This window comes from Peromyscus californicus, unplaced genomic scaffold (genome assembly GCF_007827085.1).
Source record: "Peromyscus californicus insignis strain IS unplaced genomic scaffold, ASM782708v3 Scaffold_1__1_contigs__length_55948999, whole genome shotgun sequence".
Taxonomy (NCBI): Eukaryota; Metazoa; Chordata; class Mammalia; order Rodentia; family Cricetidae; genus Peromyscus; species Peromyscus californicus.
Genome location: NW_026294492.1, coordinates 46,943,776 through 46,969,670, shown reverse-complemented (window position 1 = coordinate 46,969,670; position 25,895 = coordinate 46,943,776). Strand labels below are relative to the sequence as shown.

General features: G+C 42.9%; 1 protein-coding gene across 3 annotated transcripts in view; it reads left to right on the top strand.

The window, feature by feature from the left end:
• LOC128115702 (zinc finger protein OZF-like) overlaps positions 1 to 25,895 on the top strand; it is a 70,674-nt gene that overhangs the window by 25,663 nt on the left and 19,116 nt on the right. The window contains exons 6-7 of one of the 3 annotated variants that reach the window (XR_008220276.1): positions 1,555 to 3,103; positions 5,579 to 21,414. Coding sequence is in view for 1 of the 3 variants with exons in the window: in XM_052746685.1 (XP_052602645.1) it covers positions 1,555 to 3,016 (1,462 nt within the window). In the remaining 2 variants the exon portion in view is untranslated. Of the gene's footprint in view, positions 1 to 1,554; positions 4,752 to 5,578; positions 21,415 to 25,895 lie in introns of those variants that run through there. The other 2 variants (XR_008220277.1, XM_052746685.1) reach the window with 2 other exon arrangements.

Here is a 25,895-nt window from a genome sequence, read left to right as displayed (position 1 = left end):
AGTCCTTGTAACAACCTTGGCCAGCTTTGTCACAGTACTACGCTGTAATGAGAGTTCCTGTAGAGCTCTGCAGCTGGTTTGATTCGAGAGTGTTAGCACCTGGCTTTGATTTGCCTTTTGTGACTGCTACATTTTGTGTCCATTACCTTCTGTTTGAAGTATGTAAATTTTATCTGAGAGCTTCCTAAAGGTTCAAAGCCTTTTGCAAAACTGTTGTGGGAGGACTCTGAAAACTGAAGTGTCCTGTGATTGGGAATTGCTTTGGCATTTGTCTCTTTGGGGAACTTCAGATAAGAAGTTTTGGTATGTGGAAATTGACTTGCTAAAGGTGTAAATTGTTTAACAATAAAAAAGTTTTTTGCAAGGCTACAATTAGTCAGTCCGAAAGAGGCTGACCACCCTGTGGCTGAAAAGAGTGATCCTGATTCTTCCACAGCTTGTGTGAACTGAACACCCGATACAACACTATCCCATGAACCTGGTAACCAGCTTCTGTTTGACAGTGCTCTCTGCTCCTGATAAACACCATGACCAAAGTCATCTTTGGGGGCAATGGGGTTTATTTTGGCTTACATTTCCATGTTATAGTCCAGCAAGGGGAACGCAAGGGAGGAGCTCAAAAAGGCAGGAACCCAGGGACTGCAACTGAACGGGAGACCATGGAGGAAGGCTGCTTACTAGCTTGCTCCTTGTGGATTACTAAGGGACATGTTTTATAAAATGCACACCTCCCACCATGGGCTAAGCCCTATATCGTGGATCAGGAATGGGAGAATGCCCCCACAGACTAGTTTACAGCCCAGTGTTTTCAAACTACTTTTTTCAATTGAGGTTCCTTATTATCAGATGATGCTAGGTTGGTCTAGTTGAAAACAAATTAACCAACAGAGGCTGAGTATTTAGAATGTCAAAATGCAACAACTTTATGTGTGTTGTGATTGTCTCTTAATGCCAAAACCTGTCCCTGAATGATCATGCCTTTTATGTTCATCAATTATTTATGTGTACGCATATGTTTGCTTTGTACACCACTTATGCCAAAAAGACCAGGGGAGGGCAGCAGATCCTTCAGATCAAGAGTAATAGGAACTTGTGTGCCTTACACATGAATGCTGGCCATCAAACTCTGGTTTGCTGAAAGAGCAAGAATCTCCAAGACTATGATATAGCTCCTTCATAATTTTTGTTTGTTTATTTATTTGCTTGTTTATTTATTTATTTATTTTGAGACAGGGTTTCTCTCTGTAGCCCTAGCTGTCCAGGTACTAGCTCTGTAGACTAGGCTGGCCTTGAACTCACAGAGGTCTGCCTGCCTCTGTCTCCCAGTGCTAGGTTTAAAGGCCACCGCCATCCTTCCACCTTCATAGTTCTTAATGAAGCATAGTCAACACTCTACTTCTTCACAGGTGACAGTGGGTTTGCATGTTGTAATATTGTCCTCACCATTGGAGCCGTCCTGCCTTTGCCTCTCTAATAGTAAAGTTGTAATGGACCACATGACCCAGCCTCCATTACTTCACTTGTTTACAGTAATGCTCTTCTCATTTTTTGCAGAACTCAGGTGGTTGAGAAAGACTGTGGATATGAATGTGATACTCGGTGTGATGACAACTGTCAACCAATTCCAAAGAATATGATTAATGAATACATGCCTCATATAATAAGAGGATATGAAAGCCTATGGCATGTAAGAAACATCATAGATCATTCATTCTCACGTGTGTATCTCAGAGTCCAATCTAGAGGGAAACAACCTCAATATAAGGAAGCTTTTATACATCAGAAACATTGGAAAAATATCAGTAATTCTGAATCTCTTCAGGTACTTGAAACTTTTCCTAGAGCGAAACCTTACAAGAATCAGCAATGTAAGGAAGCCTTTAGGAGTCTCCCTTCTAATAAGCCTCACAAGAGAATACAACGTGGAGATAAATTCAATCAGAACTTATTAAGGAGATATACAGATAGCCCGAAAGATGATGGAATCCACACGGAAGTGAAATCATTTGTTCATAAGCACAGTGAAGAAGCCTTTATTGATTCCAGTAACTTTATCAACCCTGAAAAAGGTCATATTGGAGAGAAAAGGTACATTTGTAAGCAGTGTGGGAAAACATTTAAATATGCTTCATGTTTTGAGAAACATAAAGTAACTCACAGAGAAGAAAAGCTGTACACATGTAAGCATTGTGGAAAAGCCTTTACCCGATCCAGTTATCGTAATATTCATGAAAAGAGTCACAGTGGAGAGAAACCTTATGCATGTAAGCACTGTGGCAAAACCTTTGCCATTTTGAGTTCATGTAGCACTCATGAAAGAATTCACACTGGAGAGAAGCCTTATGCATGTAAGCATTGTGGAAAAACATTCACCAGTCTAACTTCCTGTAGAATTCATGAAAGAATTCACAGTGGAGAGAAACCTTATGCTTGTAAGCACTGTGGCAAAACCTTTGCCATTTTGAATTCATGTAGCACTCATGAAAGAAATCACACTGGAGAGAAGCCTTATGCATGTAAGCATTGTGGAAAAGCCTTCAGCCATTCCAGTTATCGTAACATTCATGAAAGGGGTCACACTGGAGAGAAACCTTATGCATGTAAGCACTGTGACAAAACCTTTGCAATTTTGGGTTCTCTTGTCACTCATGAAAGAACTCACACTGGAGAGAAGCCTTACATATGTAAGCATTGTGGAAAAGCCTTCACCCAAGCCAGTTATTGTAACATTCATGAAAGAATTCACACTGGAGAGAAACCTTATGCATGTAAGCATTGTGATAAAGCATTCACCAATTCCAACGCTTGTAACATTCATGAAAGAATTCACACCGCACAGAAGCCTTACACATGTCAGCATTGTGGAAAAGCCTTCACCCAAGTCAGTTCTCGTACCATCCATGAAAGAATTCACACTGGAGAGAAGCCTTATGCATGTAAGCATTGTGGGAAAGCCTTCAGCCAAGCCAGTTATCGTAACATTCATGAAAGAATTCACACTGGAGAGAAGCCTTAAACATGTAAACATTGTGAAGAAACCTTTGCCAATTTCAGTTGGTATATCACTCATGAAAGGATTCACACTGAGAGACAAATTACGCATGTAAGCATTGTGGAAAAGCCTTCTCCCACTCTAGTTATTTTAACATTCATAAGAGGTGTCGCACTGAACAGTAGTTTTATTTATATTATATAAGTATGGTGGAAAAGCCTTCTTGGTAATTAGATTCATGTGAGTAGCCATTTTCTGGATGTCATTTGTGTAGACTTTGTTCCCCAAAGTTTTATAGTTTCTGTGTGTCTGTTGTGTTTGTGTGTATGTGTGCCCATGCATGTAAGTGCCTGAGGTCAGAAGAGGGTGCAAGATCCCCTGGAACTGGAGTTAGAAGCAGTTGCGAGCCGAGTTCGCATCGCACTAGGATGCAAACAGCGGTGCTTTGGAGGAGCGGCGAGTGCTTTTAATCTTGACACAGTCTCACCGTCAATTCATTTATGGATATTCTATGGTTTGTACTTCTCAGTATTCAAGTACAGAACTGGAGTTTTCTTTTTCAGTTTTTGCTGATGCTTTTATTTTTTGGCTGATTCATGAATATCTAAATATTTCAGTAATCAGTAAGGAAACAGTTATTCAAGATGATTGATCATCATCCTTCTGCACCTGCATAAATTTGTGGGAGCCATAGCACTCACAGGAAAATTGAGACAGAAAAATTAGAAATTGCAGGAGGTTGTAGGGATGTATATATAAAAGACAGTGGCAGCTGAGAGACTAGCAGCTTTAATCTACCTAAGCTTCATTTATCCTAAAGATCACCTTTAGAAAATCCCAGTTTTAGATCTTGGAGATGGCTACTAAGTTAATGGCCCATAAAAGCTGTCACTTGAACACTTCTACCCGCCCTCCCTCGTTTTGTCCTCACTTAGTTGTCAAGCCACAGTGGCAATAGGGCATACAGTTCAGGCTATTCCAAACCTCCTGCTTGTGTTTCTGTGCAAGTCATTGTAAGGATACACAAGAACCTAGAAGGCATGCTTGCCCTGCACACACAGATCACCTCACCCATACGAATACCTTAATGTAAGTGTAGATAATATTGTCCATCTTTGAATATAAGGTGCTGAGATAACTTTATTTGCAAAAGAAGCAATAAATAGAAGGCATGGCGAGCTCCAGAGTTAAATTCTTCAATGTTTCTACATCATCACTACAGAAGGACTTCCGTGTGGAAGGACCAAGCAGACTCCAATACAGGCTGCCCAGTCTTCTCTCAGAGATCAGGCCTCAATTTCAGTTTCCTGAGACTTGAGCAAGCAGTTTCTGGGAGGGCCATGAACAAAAGACAATCACTGATGTCTGTGCCAGCAGGGACAGGGAAATAGGACGCACCGAACTTGGGCCACTGAGCCAGTCTCCACAGTCAGTACATGCTAGCCCAGCTAGCCTCCATGGCAGCTCAAGGACAAAGCCTGGGACTTGTCCAGGCCTGCCCCCAAATGGATAACTGTAACTCCCAACTTACCCTAGCCAATTAAAAGTTACTAACATGACTGACACTCACATAAACCAATCCTGAGTCTGTTCCTATGTAGTGTGTAGACGCCAAGACTCCCCCCACCCCACTAGCTTTGCTTCCTATAAATATTCTACCCCCTTGCTACTCGGGATCTCCTGCTCTGCTGCTGCATCAGACAGATGGAGAGGCCCGGGTTAACTCAAAATAAAAAACACTTTTTGCTTTTGCATCAGATTTGGTCTCTTGGTGGTCTTTGGGGGACTCTGGCTACAACATTGTGTCCATGTGATATTGAGGTTTGTGAATGTGTTTCCACTTTTGAATGTAGACATTACTCCTGTTTTGGTTTCAAGACACTTCTTTGTCTGATTTTAAGCCTTTTCAAAATTTGTTGAAAATTGCTGCCATGTCATTTCATTTTTCTATGCATTCAGTAATTGTATTCTCTTCTTGGTATTTCAGTTTTCTTTTTATAAAATGGTCACATTGAGTAGGACATGGTAGGTGAAACCTTTTATCCCAGAACTCTGGAGACAGAGGCAGGTGATGGGGGCTCCAGGCTGGCCTAGTCTGTATTGGGTGTTTTAGGCCAGTCACTGCTCCATAACAGAGAGGCTCGGAATCAAAAAACGAAACACACAACCAAATAAGGAAATGGATAGGTTTAAGTGTAAGGTTAAACTGTTGTGTTTGCATAGAAGGCCCTTGTTCCCATAGCTGTGTCTGGAGAGAACTCAGGATTCCTTCTACCCCAACTCTATTGGTTTTGGCCTCAGGACCTCCAATCAGGAATATCCAGGCCTATGTCTCTTTCATTAATCAAGGATGCTGTTACTTCCCTTCATCAAATGTCCACTAAGGTACATGGATATTCAGAAAGCCTCACCGTTGCCACTGGGTTTGATTGAATCCAGTGTAGATGCTGAGGTGTGTGGTGTCGGCTCCTTCCACATTCATGTCTACTGACGTTAGGCCCGTAGGGAGGACACCTTGATCCATCAGAAACAGGAAAGACTGTGTCCACCGCTCTTGGAATCGAGTTGTTGTTTGTGACATTGCAGGGGCTGTGGCTCTGTGGCTTTGATGTCCCCTGGCACTGTGCAGACAGGAGTGCACTGGAGAATGCTACACTGGCTTCCTCGTCACAGAACCGGAATTGTGGGCGAAGCAGGCAGCTGTGCATAAGACCTGTTCTGTCCCAGGGAAACGACTGTGTCTCAGGCTAGTTTCTTGCTGTGATGAAACAGCACCTGGAACCTGTGCCTTTTCAGAGCTTGGAGAGCTGCCATGTTGGTGACACTGTGTCCAGGCAGTGGTGTGGAGGGTCGTGGGTGGTGTGCTCTCTTGGTAGTCTCCTTTAGAGCTATGTCAGTGCTGCTTTAGAGTTTTCCCGTCATCACCTTTGTGATTTTTTTGTTTTGCTTAGTACTGAACTCGAAGCTATGCCTGGCATATGGCCAACACAGGCTTTGGTACATTCGCCAAGCAAAAACTCTTCAGTGTGTGTGTGTGTGTGTGTGTGTGTGTGTGTGTGTGTGTGTGTGTGTGTGTGTGTGTGTTCTGTCCTTTTAAAAATGATGATGGGAGAGGAGTGGGTCAAAATTCCCATTCACAGAGGAAGAGAATTTTAAATTAGATTTCTTTTTTCACTAACCAGTTCTTTGACAAAAATTGGGATATTTGAAAAGCTCTCCCAAGCTTGCCCTTTGCAAGACCTGTGAAGGGGATCATGGGCTTGGGAATGGATTGTTTCTTGTTTGTTTTACTCTAGTCTGCTTCTCCAAGTTGAAGAGCTTGAATGAAGGAGCACTTAATCGGTAATTAATCATTTTACATGATGAACTTCTTTAGAGGCAAAATAGTATTTTCATTAGTGTTAGATTTTAGGGTACAGGAGACAAAAAGCTGGAAAGAGACCAAAGTCTGACCTCAACAGACAACACATACAGCAAGCTGAACCTGCTTTTGCTGTGCAGGGAAGCGGTGCAGTGCAAGATAGCTGCCTGACACATTTATAAAAGGGTCCTGGGATCAGGCAGTTGAAGCACCTTGTTGTACTCAGCCCTGGTATGCAAGCTCTCCTTTCTGAAATCATTAGCCCAAGGAAATCAGACTACCTTGGGAAACAGATTTTTCTTTCTGGCCTGACCCATAATGGTTGAGAATTTCATGCCTTCTTCCATCCCTCCATGTGGGATTTAAATGGTCAACAAGCCCAGCTATGATAATCTTTTTCACAGGGGCACTTTGGAACATCTGAAGACTTAAGTTACTTAGATAGGAGGACAGTCACTTACAAAATGATTATGATTAGTCAAAATAGTCCCTCTCATATGAAGAACATTTTCAGTGGTCATGTTTAGAGGCCAAATTTGGTAGACTCCTGAATAAGATATTTGTGGATTTTACTCTTTATTTCTGTTAAATGAACAATGTGAATAAGGGTTGGAAAGATGGCTCAGTATTTAAGAGCACAGACTTCTCTTTCAAAGGGACCACAGCATGTGCAGAGTGGCTCACAACCGTCTGTGACTCCAGTTCCACGGTATACAGTACCATCATTTGGCTTTCTAGTGCACAAAGTGCACATGAGGTGCACTGATGTAAATGCAGGAAAACCATCCATACTCAGGTGTAACACGAATTGCTACATAATCTTATTAATAAAAACCCGGAGCCAGATGTTGGGGTGATTACTGAAAGATCAGAGAAACAGAACAAGCCACATCCAACCTCACCTTAACCAACTCCTCAGCCGCCAGAGTGAGCTACTTCCTGTATACTCACACCTATATACTTTTCTGTGCCCTGCCACCTTACTTTCTTCCTCTGCTCAGCTCTATCACTTCCTTTCTGTCTGCATAGACCTCCAGACTTATATGGTTAACTAGCCCTGGGATCAAAGGCATGTGCCACCATGCTTGGCTCTGTTCCTGGTGTGGCCTTGAACTCACAGAGATCTGGATGAATCTCTGCCTCCCGAATGCTAGGATTAAAGGTGTGTGTTACCACTACCTGACCTCTGTTTAATATAGTGGCTGGCTTTTTTCTCTGATCCCCAGATAAGCTTTATTGGGGTGCACAAATAAAATACTACCACACTCAGGAAATGAAATAAATAAATCTTAATATGCATATGAGTGGCAGTATTATTCTGGGGAATATCCCAGTGTTGTGGGAATTATTTCAAAGCTCTGGGAGCAATAGCAGGCATGATGACATCCCAACATTAATCATTTAATGTGTCTGCATCATCACTAGAGAATGACCATAGTGGGGCTCTTTGTTAGCAGTCTGTAAGTTGGGAGTATTTACTCTAGTGAATGGAGGCTTTCTTCATGGTCTTGGGCAAAGCAAACCTTTTCTTAAGTTCAGGGATTGCTTTTCATATCTCTGAGTCCATAGTGGAGTACTCCTGCCATATATGTTTTATCCATCCATTGAGGAATTGTATCTTGTTGTTTTGTTTTAATTTTCTTGGTAGGAAAAGGATACCAAGAAATATCAAGTATGAGATAGTAATGGGCTGTTGCCTCATACCTGATCTTTGTGTTTTTCTATCTAGCCCTGTCTCAATTAGGGTTTCCATTGCTGCAACCAAACACTATGATCAAAAAGTAAGTTGGGGAAGAAAGGGTTTATTTGCCTTACACTTCCACATTGCTGTTTATCACTGAGGGAAGTCAAGACAGGAATTCAAACAGGGCTGGAACCTGGAGGCAGGAGCTGATGCAGAAACCATGGAGGGGAGCTGCTTACCGGCATTCTTCCCCTAGCTTGCTCAGTTTTTCTTATAGAACCCTGGACCATCATCCCAGGGATGGCAACAACCATAATGGGCTGGATCTTCCCCCTTTGATCACTAATTGACAAAATGCCTTATAACTGGGTCTCATGGAGTCATTTCCTCAACTGAGGCTCCGTCCTCTCTGATGACTCAGCTTTTGTCAAGCTGACACACAAAATCAGTAAGTACAACTTACCCTTGGTCATCTTGACACATAAACACATCACTATTAAGCCACAACGCTTCCTTTCTTATTCATCTCCAAGATCTCACATTCAAACCTTAAACAATTTTAAAAGTTTCACGGTCTTTACAAATTCAACACATTAAATTTTCAACACATTAAAATTTCAGTCTCTTTAAGATATCAATCTCTTTTAATAGTTCAAGTATTTCATCTGTGTGCTCCTTTAAAAATCAAAATAAAATTAAATACCTTCTTCAAGAGGGAAAAACTAGGACACCATCACAATCTGAACCAAACAAAACAAAACTCCCAACAGTATAAATAACTCAATGTCCAGTTATCTGGGATTCACTCATGATCTTCGGGACTCCTCCAAAGGACATAGGTAATTTATCCGGATCTGCCCTCTACAGCAAACACAGCTTGTCTTCTCAGCTCCTGCTGGCTCAACTCCGTTGCTGCTACTGTTCTTGGTGATCTTCCCATGGTACTGCTATCTCCAGATGCCGGGGTTCCTCGCTGCAACTGGGCTGCACTTTCGCCAATAGCCTTTCATAGGTTTTCTTCCTTGTGCCAAGCCTTAACTTCTCTGCTTGAGCCTTTCAGTCCTGGGTCTTCAACTGCTACTGAGGCTGTACCTTCACCAATGGCCTCGCCCAGTTCCAAGCCTCAGGTGTTCTTCATGCCTTCAAAACCAGTACTACCTGGGTGATGCTTACACATTAACAAGTCCTGCTGCCAACATGATGTACAACCTCTGAAACACAGCTTCTCTATGCTCTCAGGAACTCTTCCTAGAATATTCAACTCAGTGATGCTGGTTTCTTCTCAATCATGGCTAATTTCATAGCTCCAGCTCACCAGCAACAATTGTTCCAGTAACGTAAAGGATTTACTTTAGTAGTTCTGTTATCTTGTTTTTTTGTTTTTTTTGTTTTTCGAGACAGGGTTTCTCTGTAGTTTTGCGCCTTTCCTGGAACTCACTTTGTAGACCAGGCTGGCCTCGAACTCACAGAGATCCACCTGGCTCTGCCTCCCGAGTGCTGGGATTAAAGGCGTGCACCACCACCGCCCGGCTTCTGTTATCTTATTAATCACAGGACTATCTAGGCCTTATGTCTCTTTTGTTCATCAGGGATGCTGTTACTTCTTTTCATCAAATGTCCATTGAGGTGCATGGATATGCACAAACACCATTGCTACCAAATTTGAATCCTTTGTAGATCCTGAGACTTGTGGTATTAGTCCTGTATGACATCTGCTACTGATATTAGGCCATGCGGAGGACATCTTGGTACATCAGCAACAGGAAAAGTGTGAGTTGCCCTGGACTCCTGGAATTGTGGGTTGTGCATTTGTGCCATTGATGAGGCTGTGGGCTACTGCCTTGATGTTCCCCTGGCACTGTGTGGAGTGTGCTCTAGCCGCCTACACTGGCTTTGTCTTTCCTGGAGCAATGGAATTGTGTGCAAAGCATGTAGCAAGGCCTCTGGCCCTGTTCTGTCCCAGGGAATCTACTTCGTTTCCAGGCCACTCTCTTCTTGGGGTGAAAAGGCTTCTGGGACCTGGCCTCCCTGCTGCTTGCTCTGCTGCCAGGTTGGTGACACCGCACCCTGTCTGGTGTGAGGGGACATGAGTGGTGTGCCCTCTCATTGCTCTCCCTCATAGCTCTCTCTGTGCTGCTTTAGATTTTTCCTGACATCATGTTTGTGAGTTTATATTTTTCTTAGTATCGAACCACAAGCCAGGCCTGACAGAAGATAAACAATGGTTTTGTCATTAGGCCTCATCCCTCCATTCCCAACTCCCAATTGTGTGTGTGTGCGTGTGTGTGCGCGTGTGTGTGTGTGTGTGTGTGTGTGTGTGTGTGCGTGCGTGCGTGCGTGCGTGTGTGTGTGTGTGTGTGTGTGTGTGTGTGTGTGTATTCTGTCCCATTTAAAAATGATGATGGGGAAGGACTGGATTGTTCTCTCTGTAATAGTAGGTCAAAATTGCCAGTCACAGAGGAAGAGAACTTTCAATTCAATTTTTTTTTTTTTTTTGGTTTTTCGAGACAGGGTTTCTCTGTGTAGCTTTGCGCCTTTCCTGGATCTCACTCTGTAGACCAGGCTGGCCTCGAACTCACAGAGATCCGCCTGGCTCTGCCTCCCGAGTGCTGGGATTAAAGGCGTGCGCCACCACCGCCCGGCTCAATTCAATACCTTTCCTCAGGCCAAAACTGGAGTTTTTGAAAAGCTGTGTCAGCCTTGACCTTTGTGTGCCCTGTAAAGGGGATCTTGGGCTTGTGATTGAATGGTTTGGTTGCTTCTCTAAGTAGAAGAAATTGCATGAGGGAGTACTTAATGAGTACTTAATCCTTTTCCCCAGAGGAACATCTTTGGAGAAAAAAAATAGTGTTTCCAATAGTTTTAGATTTCACAGTGAGGAGTGAGGAGACAGAAGGCTGGAAAGAGACCAGAGTCTAACCACAGCAGAGGACACTGGTCATTAGCACAGACCCCAATGACACTGACTTTCCTGCTGTGCACTGGGATCAAGCTGCCTGGGACCCTTTAAAGGTCCCTGGAAGGGGCTTGGGACTGAGGAAGTTGATGCAGCTTCCTGGGCTGTGTGCTGCTATGTAGTCTCTCCTTCCTGAAGTTATTTGCCCACGGGAGACAGGCTGTCTCAGCAGACGTTCCTCTCCTGGGATGGTTGAGCAAGGCAGGCTGTGGTCTCCTACAAATGCTATGTTTACAACCAAGATACTCTGTCTGTTAGTTTTTCGGCTGCGTTGTGTTCTTACCCTGCAAGGAAATGCCACGAAACACGACAGAATCCGCTAACAAGAGTTTTATTAAAGGTAAAGGGACAGAGAGTGAACAGGCCTGCGGGAAACACGTGTGTGGAGAAGAAGGAGGAAGAAGAAGAAGAAGGAACCGGGAACATGGCGCCGGATTTTAAAGGCTGGGCGTGGACAGATCAGCGTCACTATTACACGCAAGCGCGTAGATCACATGGCCACGTTGCGCGCCTACGTAGCCAATAGAACGTCACGGATCTTGGTCACGCAAGATGCCCTGACCCGGAAATGGCTATCCTGACCTGGAACTGGCTAGGTGGAAGTGTCTGTTGGGCATATGCGAACACGCCCGACCGTGGGGGCGTGTTGTAAACCTTTCATCCCTGACTCTTCCTTTTTTAAAAAAGAAAAAAATTGTGGTTGCCTGGGTATGGGGGCGACGTTTCTCTCAAAGACTGCTTCCAGCTGAATAGTGGGCGTTGGTTGGCTCTTGGGGGGCAGGGGGATGAGAGGGTATCTTGTGAAGTCCTGGGATGTTGGTGGGCAGGTCCTGGAATGAAGTTCTGCCGTCCCCTTGTTCTGCGGCTGTCTATCCGTGCTGTGGCTGGGAACCCTCCGTGCTGTGGCTAGGAACCTTCTGTTTGACAAGATACTGTTGACATAGAAAAGGCTTAGAGAGAAAGAATCATTATTATTTTATTTTGGAGTTGGCATTTGTCTGAGGTAGATCTGGCCTGTCCAGATAGAGACATGTGATATTTACCTGAGGTAGATCTGGCCTTAGTACTCTGCTTAATTTTTATCTGAGACAAGCCTTATTAGAGGTAGTTTATTTAAGGCACCGGTTTCCCTTATTAGGTTAGCATTTAGGAAACGCAGGTGATCAGTTGCTGAGTATCGAACAATGATAGATTATTGTATTACATTATTCCTTACCGCCTGGATATTTTTGATGGTCCTTTTTGCCTCCGGCTCTGTGTGTCTACCTGAGAGACTGTGTCTACCTGAGAGACTGGTAGGGGAAAGGAATTGTTAGAGTCAGAAGAGTGAGTGGCTAGGAGGAGAAGTAAAGGAGCTGCTGGCGCGTCTGGGATGAGGCGAATGTGTGGAGCGAAAGAAATGGACGCTCCTACCTTAGCTAGAAGATCCCCCCCCCCATTAAAGGTACAGGGCAGCTTGGCACCACTAAGAATGTGTGTGTGAGAGGGATGCCTCTGAAAATGCAATTGAGTGGTGGTGTCTGATGAGGTAGATAAGGCTGTCCCCAACCCCGACAATAGGGAGACGAGCAGGAGAGGTGGGCCTCCAAAACTCTCTCAGGACAGAGTAGGTAGCTCCGGTGTCCAAAAGGAACGAGATGGGGCTGCCCATTGACCTTTATAATTACCCTAGGTTCCCTGTGTGAGATGGGAGTGGCCGGGGCAGAAACCAGGCAGCAGCAGTCCTCGCTGTAAGCCAAGCCTACAAAGTCAGCTGGAGGGTGGTCTTCATCTGGCATTCCTATGTCGCTTGGGACATTAGGACAGTCAGCTGACCAGTGACCCTTTTGGCAACACTTTGGACAAGGCTTTGTCGGTGCCCTTCATGGGCCGGTGGTGCAAGCCTGGGCCCAATGGCCTTCTCTCCCACACTTGAAGCAGGGACCAGATGGCTTTCGGGGAGCCGGTCGGGCAGTGCTTGCCAGCATCTGGCAGCTCCTTTTATGGGCTTTTTCATCTCTCCCATGGTACACCTTAAACACTATCACCAGCACATCTGCCTGTGGAGTTAGAGGGCCGTTCTCCAAACGTTTAAGTTTATCCCTAATGTTAGGGAAGCTCTGTGAGACAAACTGGGTTATTAGCAGCTGCCTGCCCTCAGGGCTCTCCGGGTCTAAGCTAGTGAACTGAAGTAGAGCCTTGGTGAGCTGCTCTAGGAAATGAGATGGATTTTCGTCCTTATCTTGAATAACCGTTTTTAGTTTTTCATAGTTTACTGGTTTTAGGGCAGCCTTACAGAGGCCTGTCAGGAGACAGGTAATAAACCTATCTCTGGCTAGACAGCCACCCTGGGTGTTATAATCCCAGTGTGGCTCTCGGTCAGGAACCACCTCAGCTCCTGGAGGGTGTGAGAGGTTAGTTTAATGAATTTTGTCTGCGTGAATCCTAGCCTGCTCCCAAACCCACCTGCGCTCCTCAGGAAGTAAGTTATTAGAAAGTATCATGAATATATCATGAAAGATGAGACTATAAGATTGAGTTATATATTGAAACTGTTTAATAAAGGCAGCAGAATTAGAAGTATAAGAACCCAGCTTACTTTCTATCTGAGAGAGTTCTGCTAGAGAGAATGGAACATGAACTTTAATCAGTCCATCCACACCAGCCACCTCTCGCAAAAGGAGAACAGTGGAAGGTTTTGGATGGCTGGAATCCGACAATTTAGCAGTCCGAGAGCGGGTGATAGGAGGAGTGAAGTTTGGAGCTAGGGCAGGGCCTTTGGAACCGGCTGCTGCTGAGAAAAGAGCAGCTTTAGAAGAAGAAGAATCTGGAAGGGGAGCGGAAGGAACGGTTTTCTAGGAGTTGGAGCTGGAGGTCGAATAGGTGGAGGTTCGTTAGCAGGATCTAGAGTCAGAGATTCTGGAGTCAGAGAATCCTCCGGTTCAGGCATAGCCAGGAGCATATGAGCAGGAGAGAAGGAATCCAGAAGAGACGGTTTAGCACTGAGAAAGAAAAATGCTATAACGTAGGGCAACTCTTTCCATCTGCCTGAGCGCTGACAGTAATTAGATAACTCCGTAAAATATCGGGATCTAAGGAGCCGCTCGGCGGCCATTTTTTGTTGTTTTCTAAAGAATACTTTGGTCATTTTTTAGAACATAGACGAGTTAGCTTAGGAATCTTTATGTAAGGCATTAAACTGAGAGGTTTTAAAGCTTCAACAAGACAGCCTAACGGAGAGGAAGGACTAACAGGGTTGGAAGCCTTGTTTCCCATGTCTGCAGCGGAGAGGCAGAAAAATAAAAAAGATAAAAAAACAAACGTGATCCGGAGCCAAGGCCCCAGGCGTCCCCAAGGCCAAGGACAGATCCCGGGCACAAGCCGCTCCTTGGCTCGTCAGCCACAGAAGCGGGGGCCCCTGCCACGCGAGGAAAGGATTCCCCGGGAACCCGGACAGCGTCTGCCGCTTCGTCAAGTCGGATGAACGTGTCGGCCCCACGTGGCCCCCAGGACGCACCCAACGGCGGTGGTCCCAACGCGAGAAATATCTGAGGCTGCAGACGTGGGAGAGGGCTAGAAATCTCAGGCCTGTGATAGGGGCCGACCGTAGCCAATGAAGACCGTGGTCGGGGGTTCCCCGGTCTCAAGAATACTTGTGAGGTACCGGTTGTTCTCACAGATTCAGGAAACCGTTTACACTGGCCAAAAAATGGGGGAGACTCACCAATCGGAGAAAGCAGTGTTGCATGGATTTTCTGCGGTCAGGCAAAATGGAGAGCGGTCTGTCGCGTACAGAGCAGAGTGTTGCAGTCCCCGGTTTACGGGTTTCCAGGCGCAGGGCACCCGGAAGCGCCCGCTCGGTTTCGGCACCAAAATGTTAGTAGATCACATGGCCACGTTGCGCGCCTACGTAGCCAATGGAACGTCACGGATCTTGGTCACGCAAGATGCCCTGACCCGGAAATGGCTATCCTGACCTGGAACTGGCTAGGTGGAAGTGTCTGTTGGGCATATGCGAACACGCCCGACCGTGGGGGCGTGTTGTAAACCTTTCACTGTCAAATAGAATGATGTTTGTACGATATTACTCCTGGACATTCATAGACATGAGTATTCAAATTCTTTATCATTTCAGGTTGTCATTGTTGCTGTTTTCACTCTCTTGCTTGAGTTTATTTCTAAATAATTCTTTTCATGTGACTATGAATGGGATCTTGTCACTGATTTTCTCTTTCACACTAGTCTTTACTGGAGCACAGAAATGCTGTTGCTTATTGAATGTTAATATTAATCCTGCCATGTTACTGAAAGTATTAAATGCTTAAGAAAGGTGGGTATATTTCACAGTTCCTTCTGTATTTTAGTGTAAATTCTTGCTCAAATTGAAATGAGTGTTAGTAATATACTAGATAATTCTAGCTAATGATAGGCGAAATAATTGCATAAGATAAGAAGACCAACTTTGAGGGTTAAATACTTATTAACTTTATGTTCATTTTTACATTTACAATATAAAATTTAAATTTATAAATATAAATACTTATATCATGTATGAAACAGTACACTTTCATCTGAAAGTGTATACACATCAGAAGTATGAAATGGTGAATGGGTCTTGGGCTTCTAGAATCTTTGATGGCAGTTTGCGACACTAACTACTTATGTGGCACTAGCACCTGAAGTTTCCCGTGGTGCTGGAATATGGAGTATGATCCAGCAATGCCTGTGCCCACATGCACTTGAAGTGTGCACCCCAGGCAGCCTTGAGTCCTGAGTCCCCACTTTTCTGTCCTGGTGAAGCTGCTTCCCCACAATCCCTGGCACCTTTGTGTGAGTCCTTGCCATGAACCTGTGCTATACAGGTTTTAAAGAGATGACGGGATGGTGATGCTGAGTCCAGACTGTGTCTTTACCCCTTAACACCTCATCTAGTATGATTTTTGCATTTTTCCTTTTCCCTTTTTTATGATAATGTGTAACATTTTTTCTTGTTATTCCCTACTGCAGTGGTCAAAATTACAAGTCTGAAGAAAGAGAAATTTTGGCCAGGCGGTGGTGGCACATGCCTTTAATCACAACACTCAGGAGGCAGAGCCAGGTGAATCTCTGTGAGTTCGAGGCCAGCCTGGTCTACAGAGCGAGAACCAGGGCAGGCACCAAAAACTACACAGAGGAAACCCTGTCTCGAAAAAAACCAAAAAAAAAGAAAGAAAGAAAGAAAGAAAAGAAAAAAAGAGAAAATTTTCATTTTGCTTCATATTTTGTTTGTTTGCAGTGATCATTTTTGAGGTTAAAACTGGAATTTTGGAAAGTATTCCCAACATTACTGAATGTCAAATGGGCCAGATAGTCATGTGTAGAGGTTCTGGAATAGTGTTTGTTGCTGCTTGAAACAGAAGGGATTGGGAGTGTGAATTCTGTAATGTAATTTCCAGGATTGCAGTCCTTGATCTCTTTCTTGTTGCCTTCAGATAGTTGGTTTTGTAAGTGGTGTAATTTCAAACCATTGAGAAAGCTGCAGAAAGTTCGTAGGAGAGAAAGACAAATTTGCTTTTTATCTGATGGAGATGTTTTTTAATTGAAGGTTGACACGAGTGTACAGTACATTCATAATATATTAATTACTCTTGTGTTTGTAGTTACTTTGATATTTATTTTTAATTTATATTTAATATATAATTTTTTATTATTTGTTTTGTTTTGTTTTTGGTGACAGGGGTTCTCTGTGTCACACTGGAACTCATTGTGTTGACCAGGTAGCCTTGAACTCAGAGATCACCCTCCTCTGTGTCATTCACTCTGGGATTAAAGGCTTGCATCTTCATGTCTGATTTTATTTTTTTTAGACAGGAACATGTGTGTACCAACAGTCTGTTCCAGAAATCAACTTACAGCTGAGGGTAATCCCGAACCTTGATACTCCAAACTCCTCTCTTCCCTGTCCCTTACTTGTTTTTACCTTTGCAGTCCTACTGTATCTATTACTCCACTTGCACATCACATGCCTGCTACTGAGCCTGTACCACCTCCACCTGCCCAGAGATCTCAAGGAACCTTTCTTCTCCGTGCTCTCTATGGACACTCAGTCCAGTTCTGAAAGAGATGGGTAAGAGGTTAAAGGCAGAATCCACATATAAGAGAGAACAGACAGCAGTTGACTTTGGGCACTTCGGTTAGCTCATTTACTATATTATATTTCAAGTTGCATCCATTCACTTGCAAATTTCATTTTAGTTTTCTTCATTGCAGAGTCAAATTCCGATGTGTTTATGTGCTACATTTTTATTATGCAGCATCAGCAGATGGACCTCCAGGCTGATTCTTCCTTTAGTTATTGGAAGTAGATCAACAGTGACCATGTGTGTCTGTGTATCTGTGGTAGATGTTTGGACTCTTCATTATATGTGGAGAGATGTATAGTTTGTTGAGATGGTAATTCTGTATTTTACTTTTGAGGCAAACTCACAGTGATTTGCTTGTTAATTATAGCAGTTTAAACTCCCACCAACACTAAGTATTCACTTTTTCCTCATCCTCAAGAGGGTTTGAGGTCCTCAGGTTGGTGATTGGTTTTTGACAAAACTGATTAGATTGAGGCCATACATGTGACAATGGAGAGGAGGTAGAAAGTAGTAATGGGAATTTTTAGTAATGAGAGAGGAAAATTTATTTACTTCCCTTACCTACCTACAGTACTTAATTGGTTGTTGGGTCTGGGTGGGGTATTCCTGAAGGGACTCTAGCTGGCCCAATAATGGCAAACATGGCTCTGGGAGGCCTTGCCCTTCTCCCCCATTCCCTCTGCCTTGCTAAAACCCAGTAAATTACATTACTAAAGCTAAACACCAAGGTCTGTTCCCTTATTTGGCCGCTTCCTCCTCCTGAGGCCAACTACCAAGGTCCACCTATCAAATTATTGAAGTTCCAAAATCAAAAGACCCCTTTGGTTCACCTAATTAACACGCCCAATCAGAACATACCACTACATCCTAGCCCGTTCTAACACAGACCTCCCTTTTTTCTCTTCTTTTTTTTTTGGTTTTTCGAGACAGGGTTTCTCTGTGTAGCTTTGCGCCTTTCCTGGAACTCGCTTTGTAGACCAGGCTGGCCTCGAACTCACAGAGATTCGCCTGGCTCTGCCTCCCAAGTGCTGGGATTAAAGGCGTGCGCCACCACCGCCCGGCTCCTTTTTTCTCTTCTTAAAAATTACACCTGCAAGGTCATTTGCTGCTGTTTTTTGTTCTGCCTGAGTCAGAAAGCAGCTACTTTAACTTTTCTTCCTCACTTAATGAAGAATCTTTCTATGAAAACAGGTGTTTGGGTATGATTTATGCATAATCTGGGGTCTGGGAGGGTGTCCCCACTGTGCAGGGGGGCTCTCCTTCAATTCCCATTTAGAGGGTAACTTTATTCAAAGCAAAGGCATAGTAGAAGTCAGAAATAATGCAGTGAAAGATGTCAGCAGACTACATGACTAAGAGCATCTATTATCTGGTGGGGGCTTTGAAAGAGAATTTGTTTTTTTTTTGTTTTGTTTTGTTTTTGTTTTTCGAGACAGGGTTTCTCTGTGTAGCTTTGCACCTTTCCTGGAACTCACTTGGTAGCCCAGGCTGGCCTTGAACTCACAGAGATCCGCCTAGCTCTGCCTCCAGAGTGTGGGATTAAAGGCGTGTGCCACCACCGCCTGGCAAGAATTTGGTTGTTAAAGTACATAAATAACATCCTTGTGGGTTCCTGGGGTTTTCCTGGCAACAGGTTTCTCCATAACCCCCAAATGCCCCCCCATCAAGACATCTCTTTAGTTACTCTCCTCCTCCATGTCCCCCGCAACCTCCCTCCCACACTTAGCCTGCCTAACCTGCTCCCTCAAGTTCCCATCCCTCCATTCCCCCCTTTCCCACCCCCAGTTTACTCAGGAGATCTTTTCTTTTTCCCCTTCCCAGGGAAATCCATGCATCTTTTTTTGGGCCCTCCTTGTTATCTAAACTCTCTGGGGCTGTGGATTGGAGGTTGGTTATCCTATACTTTACTCCTAATACTCACTTATGAGTGAGTACAGACCATGTTTGTCTTTCCGGGTCTGGGTTACTTCTGAATGATTTTTTTCTAGTTCCATCCAATTGTCTGCAAATTTCATGAGGTCATTGTTTTTTATAGCTGAGTAGTACTCCATTGTGTACCACATTTTCCCTATCCATTCTTCAGTTGAGGGTCATCTAGGTTGTTTCCAGGTTCTGACTATTATGAATAATGGGGCTATGAACACAGTTGAGCAAATGTCCTTGTGGTATGATGGCACATCCTTTGGGTATATGCTCAAGATTGGTATAGCTGGGTCTTGAGGTAGATTAATTCCCAATTTTCTGAGAAACTGCCATATTGGTTTCCCAAGTGGCTGTATAAGTTTATCCTCCTGCCAACAGTGGAGGAGTGTTCCCCTTACTGCACATCCTCTCCAACATAAGCTGTCTTCAGTGTTTTTTATCTTAGCCATTTTGACAGGTATAAGATAGCATCTCAGAGTCTTTTTGTTTTGATTTTCCCTGATGACTAAGGATGTTGAGCAATTCCTTAAATGTCTTGTGGCCATTTGAGATTCTTCTGTTGAGAATTCTATGTTTAGATCTGTACCCCATTTTTAAATTTGATTATTTGGTATTTTGATGTCTGGTTTCTTGGGTTTTTTTGTTGTTGTTTTGTTTTTGTTTTTTTACAATGATAACCCCAGCTAAGATTCCTAGCAATAGTGGAGAGGGTGCCTGAACTGGCCATCTACTGGAATCAGATTGGTGAGTGCCCTAATTGTCATCAGAAATACTTTATCCAGTAACTGATCAAAACAGATGCAGAAACCCACAGCCAAGCACTGGACTAGCTCTGGGAGTCTTGCTGAAGAAAGGAAGGAGGGATTGTATGAGCCAGGGGCATCATAACAGGGAAATCCACAGAGAGAGTTGACCTGAGCTCATGGCAGCTCATGGACTCTGGACTAACAATTAGGTAGCTTCCAATGGACAGATCCAGGCCCTCTGAATGTGTGTGACAGTTGTGTAGCTTGATCTCTTTGTAAGGCTCATAGCTGTGATATAAGGATCTGTCCCTGGTGCTTAGTTGGCTTTTGGGAACCTGTTCCTCATGCTGGATTACTTTGCCCAGCTTTGACACAAGGGAAGGAGCTTGGTCCTTCTCAACTTGATATACCATGCTTTGTTCAAGCCCATGGGAGGCCTGCTTCTTTCTTAATGGAGGTGGAGGAGGGGTGGGAGGGGATGAGATAGATGGGAAGTGGGGTGGACCAGGAGAAAGGAGAGACAGGAAGCTGTGGTCAGTATGTAAAATAAGTGAAAAAAAATATTTTAAATAAAATATTTTTAAAAAGTATATAACATACACAGAGATCAATGTTTTTACTCATAGGATTACATTTCATAATCCTAGCTGCTGTGGGATATCTTTCTGTACGCTGTGAATATGTGTTGCTGTGATTGGTTAATAAAGAAGCTGCTCTGGCCTATGGTGAGTCAGGTTATATCCAGGCAGGAATCCGAGAAAGAGACAGGGAGAAGAAAGGAGAGAAGAGAGAGGGGCCAGCTGCCACCAACGGAGAAGCAAGATGCCAGCAGACTGGTAATGCCACAGCCATGTGGCAAAACATAGATTAATAGAAATGGGTTAATTTAAGATGAAAGAGCTAGCTAGCAAGAAGCCTGCCATAGGCCATACAGTCTGTGAGTAATATTAAGCCTCTGAGTGATTATTTTATAATTGGCTAGGGAACCACAGGGCCAGGCAGGACTGGAGAAACCTTCTGGTTACACCTAGCTAACTGCATATGATATTCTCCTTTGTACTGGTTTTTAAAATGTACAGGCCCAATTACTTGAATGATGAAATTGTAACAACAGACAAATAAATAAAGATTATTCTAGAACATTTATTTTGAGAACAGTTTGCCTTATTGCACATGCACCTCATACTTCTTCATTGTGAATCAGCTTGTGTCCAGTGTTTTCCAACAGGAAATACAAGAAGTAGTTATGAAGGCATTAATAAAGGAACTGCTTATTGCTATTTTTAAAGCATATATAGATACAGCCCACTAATAATGATTATTCAAAGAAGGCTACCCACAGATTGATAGATGTTGGAGACTGACTCAGGACTGTTTGACCCAGGACTGTTATGTCTTGAGTTTTCTGCTTCGTGGAGTCTTGCATAAACAGGGCGTCCTTGGCCTAACTGCAAAATGTACGTTTAGATAAACCACTTGGCATAAACTGTAATCAGCCAGCTGCAGAAGCCTGGGACCAAAGAAACACCCACCCTGACCACCCTGACTTCTTCTCAAAAATTTTCCACTCTCCTTTCCCTGTTCCCCCTCCCTGCCTGAAATCCTGCTTATAAGCTGCAACATACTGCCAATAAACGAGACCTTGACACGACTCAGACTGACTCTGTCTTTCCTTATGTGCCTGGTCTCCTTCTTCTCTCGCCCCCATTGGCTTTCAGGTGGTTCCCTCCTCGAGACCCTCGAATAACCTGACCTGCTGGACGGGTCAGATAGATTTATTGTTCAGAGTGCTGTGTGCAGATCCCAAGTCAATTAGAGTCCCAGGTGCTGTGGGATGGTCTTTCTGTATGCTGTGAATGTATGTTGCTATCATTCATTAATAAAGAAGCTGCTTTGGCCTATGGTAAGAAAGGTTATGGCCAGGCAGGAAATCCAAGAGAGATACAGGAAGAAGAAAGGCAGAGTCCAGACAGATGTTTAGAGCTGCCAGGGTAACAAGATGTAATGGAACACAGGTGAAGCCACAAGACATGTGGCAATACATAGCTTAATAGAAATGGGTTAATTTCAGATGAAAGAGCTAGTTAATAATAAGTTTGAGGCATAGACCAAGCAGTTTGTAATTAATATAAGCCTCTGTGTGTTTATTTGGCACTGAGTGGCTATAAGACACAAGAAAACCTCCAGCCACTCCCAGGCTGTTGAGTTTCCCCCATGTTACCTGCTTCACTATTGTCCCAGTGCGTAGTACTAACTTGTTACTAATTCCAACTGCTCCCTTTGTTTAAAAATTTAGCTTGCTGACGTTCCTTTCCTCTACCAAAGTACTCCACAATTTACATTCAAGTTCATTTCAAGTTTTCTGATATAGGTCAGAATGAAGTTGTATTCTTGAGTCTAATTGCACAGGAATGGCCCTTACTCTAGTTCCTGATAGAGTCCTTGTTCCCCCATGGAACCTTTCTGATCTATGCCTCCTCTGTAGGCATTTCTTTCAGCATTTTTGTTTGTGATGCATACTAGAATGAGTCTTTCAGCTTTGTTCAGTGTGTTTATTTTGACATGACAACAATTGCTGCTTGACAATGTTCTAGCATTTTGACTTTGTGGATCATAATTCTCCAGCACCCCTTTACTTTCATTTTTAATGATTCTCACTATTATGCCTTTCCCTTTGGGAAATTTTGTGCAGGCTTTGGTGAAGGATGAAATTGTGTACAGTGGTACTTTCTTTAAACCAAATAATTCTTTGAAAAAAAATCCCCTCTGCCATGAAATCATATAGCCTGATAACTCCACCTACTACTATACAAGTTACCACCAAGCTGCTAGAAAATAACATATGCTTGATATGGTATATTTGATAATCAACATTTGTAGATTCCTAAGGTCTTCTCAGGTTCACAGTAATGTTTGTCTAGCTTCATCTTTGCTCACTTTAAGCTTTAGCTATATAGATAAACTAAGCCATATAAAAATTAAAATATTGTGTAATGGAGTATCTGATCCCCCTAGAAAATCCCTTTTCCAAGGCCAGGCATTTAGACAAAAGTCCCCATTCCCGCCGGGCGGTGGTGGCGCACGCCTTTAATCCCAGCACTCGGGAGGCAGAGCCAGGCGGATCTCTGTGAGTTCAAGGCCAGCCTGGTCTCCAAAGCGAGTTCCAGGAAAGGCGCAAAGCTACACAGAGAAACCCTGTCTCGAAAAACCAAAAAAAAAAAGTCCCCATTCCCTCAGGAGCTTGAGTAAATTCCTGCGTACTAAAAAGGGAGTCATTATCTCTAGCAAGAGGAACTTGTGGCCCTACCATTAATAATGACTGGTGTCTATTAACTTGTCAAGGTCAATGCTAGCTTCCTCAACCCCTGATCTCAAGCCACACCTGAGCTCATGTGCCTTCTTTCTTTCATTTAATCCTTTGTGCTACATGTATTCTTTTTTCAATAAATGGGCAGCCATCCTGATTCACCCTCAGATCATGCCAGTCTCCTTCTCTGCCACACCCCTCAACCCAAACAACTCCAAACCTCTTCTGTGGAACATGAACCCCACTAGATCTGGTCTCAGGCAAATTTTCATGTCAAAGAAAAATTTCTTGCGAATTCTTGCACATTCCTTCCAAAACAAGTTAAAAATGCCCAAGGAGAACCTGTTTAGGTTTACTTATACCAGTGTTTTCACTTTTTCATATCTAATTCTTATATTAGGTTTTTTATCTGGCTATCATTAATATGAGAAAAGTGACTTAAGGTAGAAAGAGTTTTTTTCAATCTCACAATTGAAGGGTATAGTCCTCAAAATGGAACTGGTCAAATCACACACAATCAGGGATAGATTGTAAGTGGAGTTTCTTCCTCTGTCCCACCCTATTTCATAGCTGCTTCCAAAGGCTTATATTAAGTATAAAAACTTGGTCAGTAGCTCAGGCTTATTACTAACCCTTAAATTAATGAATCATGATCCTAATTAGTTTTAACAATAAACATCCAGAATCAGAAACAGAGGGTGAAAACTGAAAGATTAGAGAATAAAGAAGCACCCACTAGACTTTGTACCTCTGTGAAATTTCAGACTGAATAGGGCATCCTGTCTCTATGAATCCTCAGACTGAATGGGGCCTGAGATCCTATTTCTACCTGCCTTATATTTTTGTCTCCACTTCCATAGTCCTGGGATTAAAGGTGTGAGACTCCCTGTGCTGGGATTAAAGGCTTGAGCCACCACTACCTGACACTGTTTCTCTTTAAGACTGGTTCAATCTTGTGTAGCCCAGGGTGGCTTTGAACCACTGATCTTCCTGCTTCCTCCTCCCAAGTGATGGGATTAAAGGTGTGTGCCACCACTGCCTGACCTCTACAGTTAGCTAGTGACTAGCTCTGTCCTCTGATCTCCAGACAAGCTTTATTTGTCAGAACACAAACTAAATACCATACAGCATTTACCCATATTTCTCATCTATGCTTTGCCACGTGGTTTGTGGCTTGTTACTTTATTTTCTTCACATCTTGCTTCCTGAGTAGCTGGCTGGATGGTGTCTGCCCTGACACCGCCCTTCTTTATCTCTAGCGTCAGTTTGATTGTACCACTTAACCTTATCTTGCCTCGCCATTGGCCAAACATCTTTATTATCAACCAATGAGAGCAACACATATTCACAGCATACAGAAGGACATCTCACAGTATTTCCCCCTTTCTGTCTAATCAAAAAGGAAGGTTTTAACTTTAACATAGTGAAATAACATATAACAAAACAGTTATCAAGCAAGAATTACAGTTACAATATTTAGTCTATTTGTATTTGACAAAATTAGAGAAAACATTCAATTATCTATTTTATCTCGGTGAGTCTAAAGTTTCATATCTAATTTATCTTTTATCTTTTAAAGAAAACTATAATTATAACTATCTAGTCTTCAACTCCACCAAAGACCCCAGAAGGATATAATATTACCTGAGTAAACAGGAAGGGCATTGGAAGCAACTTCCAAAACTCTAGAAATGACAGAGACATCTAGCTACCTGGGCAGTTATCTAAAGTTCTTCTGTAACATTGAGGCATCCATCTTTAGCCTATAAGCCTAGAGTAGTTGCAGACTTTTTCCGAAGCAGGAGATTTGAAGGACTGTCCTGCCTATATTGGCAAAGTTCATCAGTCACTTTTCTCTGTGTCCTGGAAAATGTCTGGCAGTTGTTTCTGACCATCCCACCTTGTTTTGGCAAAGTTTAGAGGTCACTTTCCTGTGGGTCCTGCATATCCAGTTTATACAGGATACTGTCAAGCAGTCCAGGCAAGAGCAGTTTTTTCCTAAATGTCTAGCCTTTCCACATTGAAAGAAAACTCCATAAGGAGTTTCTTCAAAGCCCATCATCTCTGAAGTAAATTGGTGCTGCCAGGAGCAGATGTGTCTCATTGTCATGAAAACCCTTAGGTTAACAAAACATTTTAAATGCTTATTTTATAGGTCTTTGAAATATTTGAAGATTACCTATCTAATTGAAATACATTTTTGTATACCTAGAAAGTATAAATAATATGATTATAAATGTGACTATTATAGGTGACTATTTATTAATCTGTATTTTTAATTATACATTTTAAAATGAGCTCCATAAACATAATACCTTAAACAAGAGTAGAAATATATATACAGTATAACAAAATTGACTTTAAATTTGTATCATTAAACTAAAATCCATACCAATGTAAAATATTTTGAGATTAACAGCTGTTTTTTTGGATTAAAGTAGATTCAATAATTCATCAGAATAATCTACCCTTTCCCCCATCATTTCTATACCATATCCCTTTTTCTTCTTAGAAAGAGATTGACTATGACCATTAACAATTTATAATCAACCACCCTTAAATGAAAACAAACATTCATAAACAATATTTTGGGAATTTAGGTGTAGTTCTGTAGGCTACTTCCTGTTGATTTGTGGCTCTGGTAATCTTATGGAGACCCTGAGAAAATTGAGAATTATGGTCAAGTCCTGACTCAAGTATTTGTGCAACTGGTCCATCTCAGCCAGCAGTCTTGAAACTGTTTAGATGCAGAACTCCCAACTCCAATATGGAGTTAAAGTCATGTACTACCATAACCTATGGTCATTTTTTTTTTTTTTGATTAA